The following is a 2,822-nucleotide window of genomic DNA, read 5'->3' as shown; positions in this document are numbered from 1 at the left end:
CCCTCGGCTATTCGCTGTCCGACTTGCCGTCTTTCGCCGTGGTGGAGTGGTTGTAGAGCCCCTGGGCCATGAGATGAACCGCCAGCGAGTTCTTGCTGCCCGTCGCCTTCTTGATCTTGGCTCTCTTGTTCTGGAACCAGATCTTGATCTGGGACTCGTTGAGTCCGAGCTCCTGGGCCAAGCTCTGCCGTCGCTGCTCCGTCAGGTAGCGGTTCGTCTGGAACTCGGCCTTGAGTCTCTGCAGCTGCTCGGCCGTGAAGGCGGTGCGGGGCCGCTTGTCCTCCTTGTTGGGGTTCTTCTTCTTTGGTTTGCGGGAGCGGGGACCTACGGCCGGGCGAAACGAGAGCACCGACAGCGCACCGCCCCGGCCCCCCCCCCCCCCCCGGCCCCGCTCAGCATCCCGAGCTGGAAGGGGCCCGCCGGGATCAGTCCGTACCTCCCCCTCTTTCCCCAACGTTTCTTTTGACCGTATTTCAGAATTAACCTCCGCCTTCTTTACTTCTTATAAAATACCCTCGGTACCGATTGATACGGACGGATAGGAAAGGGGAAGCTCGGCCCACCGCTCCTCTCGCGGCCCGGTTCGCTTCCCGACCCACAAATGCCGCTCTCCGCTCGGGCCGAGCCATTGTGCGGATGAATGTTAATTAAATATTAACAAAGGAGAGCACCGGAGAACAATGGGGTAAATTCCAGCTCGGCCCGGAATATTATATCGGAGAGAAAAAGAGTTTTGTTTTCAATCTCAACCAACTCCTTCCCAACTCTCTTTCCGATCCTCCTTCGGTCGTTCCGCTCTCGGAGCGACCACCGCTTTGTCACAGCCCTGTTCCGCAGCTCTGGCCCCGCTCGAAGCTCCCCATGCTCTTCCCCAGCGATCTCAGCTCTTTTTTGAGCTACGCTCTCTCGGAGCGGCCGGGACCGCTCTCTCCCCGCGGCATCGCACGGACGTGTCAGCCCGGAGAGTTTTGGTTTTGTTTTTAAATACATATATAATTAACTCCTTTTTTGTTGTTGTTGTTTTGAAGGGAGGAGGGATAAATTCAGGGTTTTCCCCCCGAGCACCGACCGTGGCCCAGAAGTTCCCCGGCTCTCGGAGATCTCTCCCGGCCCCCATAGAACAGAGCGTGTGTTTGGAGGGGGGGGGGGGGGGGGTTACTAAAAGAAAGGAAGGATGCGGCGGCCGCTCTATGGCCTCTTTAAGAGAAATAAAATCCTCTGGTTTGCGGGGGGGTAAAAATAAATAAATCAAAGCAAGGTCGGGAGAAAAGTGGGGAGGGGATGGGAGCGCCCACGTCCCCAAAGAACAGCCCAGGGAGTCGAGGGGGGAGAAGCAGGGAAGGTCCGAAGAGGATTTTTTCCCGTTCGCGGCCCAAACCCCGCGGCCGGGGGGATGCTTCGCTGCCGCCCCGCTCCCCGGCTCCGAGCTGCGGGCGGGGATGGAGGGATCCCCGCTCGTCTCGGCCCCACTCCTCCTTTTCTCCTCGTGTTTTTAGCTCCCACAAAAGCAGACGGGCGAATCGGGGCCGGGGGATTTTTTTCCTACCTCCCTCCCGGACCGCGGCGGAACCCAATTCGTGGCTGCTAGAAAGCAGGCTCTTACCTGAAGACGGTCGGTCCGAGTACCGCGTGCAGTACACCCAAGCGGGCCAAAGCATGGGTTGGTTCCCGGCGTTGGAGCCGGCCTGGGAGCTATCCGAGTCCGAGCTCACCGACAGCTCCGCGCCGCTCAGCCCCCTCGCTTTCAGGGCCGCTTCCAGCGCCGCGGGGTCTCCCCCCTTCTTGGCCGCCCCGTGCAGGGCCAGAGCTGCGGGGCCGCCCTCCCCTCGGCCCGGCGATCCCCCCCCGCCGCCGCCGCCTCCTCCTCCTCCGCCGGGCACCGGAGCTCCGGGAGCGGGCGCGGCGACCGCGGGGCTCCTCCTGCTCTCCGCTCCGGGCCTTCGGGGTTCTCCTGCGGTTCCTCCCGCTTCCTTCCTCCGACCGAACTCGGGCCTCAGGATGTTGTCGATGAAGAAGTTGGTGATGCGGTGAGGGTGCGGGTGGGGATGCGGGGGATCGCCGGGTGGCAGCAGCAGAGCCCGACGCCCTCCGCCGGGTTCCGCGTCCCCGCCGGACTCCTGCGGTTCGGCCGCCTCCTCCCGGGGGCTGCGGCCGCCCTCCTCCATCGTGCGCGGCCCCTCAGCGGCTCCTGCCCGCCCCGCCGAGCGCTGCCTGGGGGCGGCTGCCTCGGTCGTTCGGTCCTTATTTTAATTTTTTTTTTTAAATATATAGATCGATATATATATATATATATATTTCTATATACACACGCACAAGTGTCTATTGGTTTGCGCTTCTTCTGGCCGCGCCCTGCATTCAAAATCCAGAGTTCTTCCAAAAAATAAAAAAATTTGAAAAATGAAAACCAAAAATCGTAATTAATTACGGTTATTTTGAAATAACGCCACGGAGACGCAGAAGGCAGGAGCCGAAGCTCCACGAGTTCCAACTTTGCAAAAATGCGCGCTCCGCTCCGCTCCTCCCGCCGCCGCCGTCGCCGCCGCTCGCCGCGTCCCGCGGCCGCCGCCGCCGCGCTTCATCCGCCGCAGAAAATAAAACAAACAATTAAAAATAACGGGGGTTATAAATATTTCAAAAAAAAATTGCGGCCGCCGTCGGGGTGGGGGTAGAAGGAGGAGAAGGAGGAGAAGGAGGAGGGATCCCCGCAGCCGGCGCTCCCCGCGGGGCTCCGGCCGCGCCTCGCCCCGCTCCCGCACATGCGGGGGCCGCCGAGGGTCCGAGGCGGAGGAAAAGAAGGACGGGGGGGGGGGTCCGGGGATTCG

The 2,822-nt window shown here is 61.2% G+C and overlaps 1 protein-coding gene across 1 annotated transcript; it reads right to left on the bottom strand.

Annotated features, from left to right (window-relative positions):
- Positions 1-7: 7 nt before the first annotated feature.
- On the bottom strand, positions 8-2,165 carry EN2 (engrailed homeobox 2). The gene is made up of 2 exons (XM_042893467.1): positions 1,604-2,165; positions 8-324 (listed from the first exon to the last, which is right to left on the bottom strand). Exons 1-2 carry the CDS (start codon positions 2,163-2,165, stop codon positions 8-10), a joined length of 879 nt encoding a protein of 292 aa, XP_042749401.1.
- Between the last annotated feature and the right edge of the window lie 657 nt (positions 2,166-2,822).

The sequence above is a fragment of the Lagopus leucura genome, unplaced genomic scaffold (assembly GCF_019238085.1).
Source record: "Lagopus leucura isolate 7727_CA_CO unplaced genomic scaffold, USGS_WTPT01 35203-0_obj-0_obj, whole genome shotgun sequence".
Classification (NCBI taxonomy): Eukaryota; Metazoa; Chordata; class Aves; order Galliformes; family Phasianidae; genus Lagopus; species Lagopus leucura.
The sequence above is the reverse complement of the archived record's forward strand: the minus strand, read 5'-3'. Positions and strand labels throughout refer to the sequence as shown.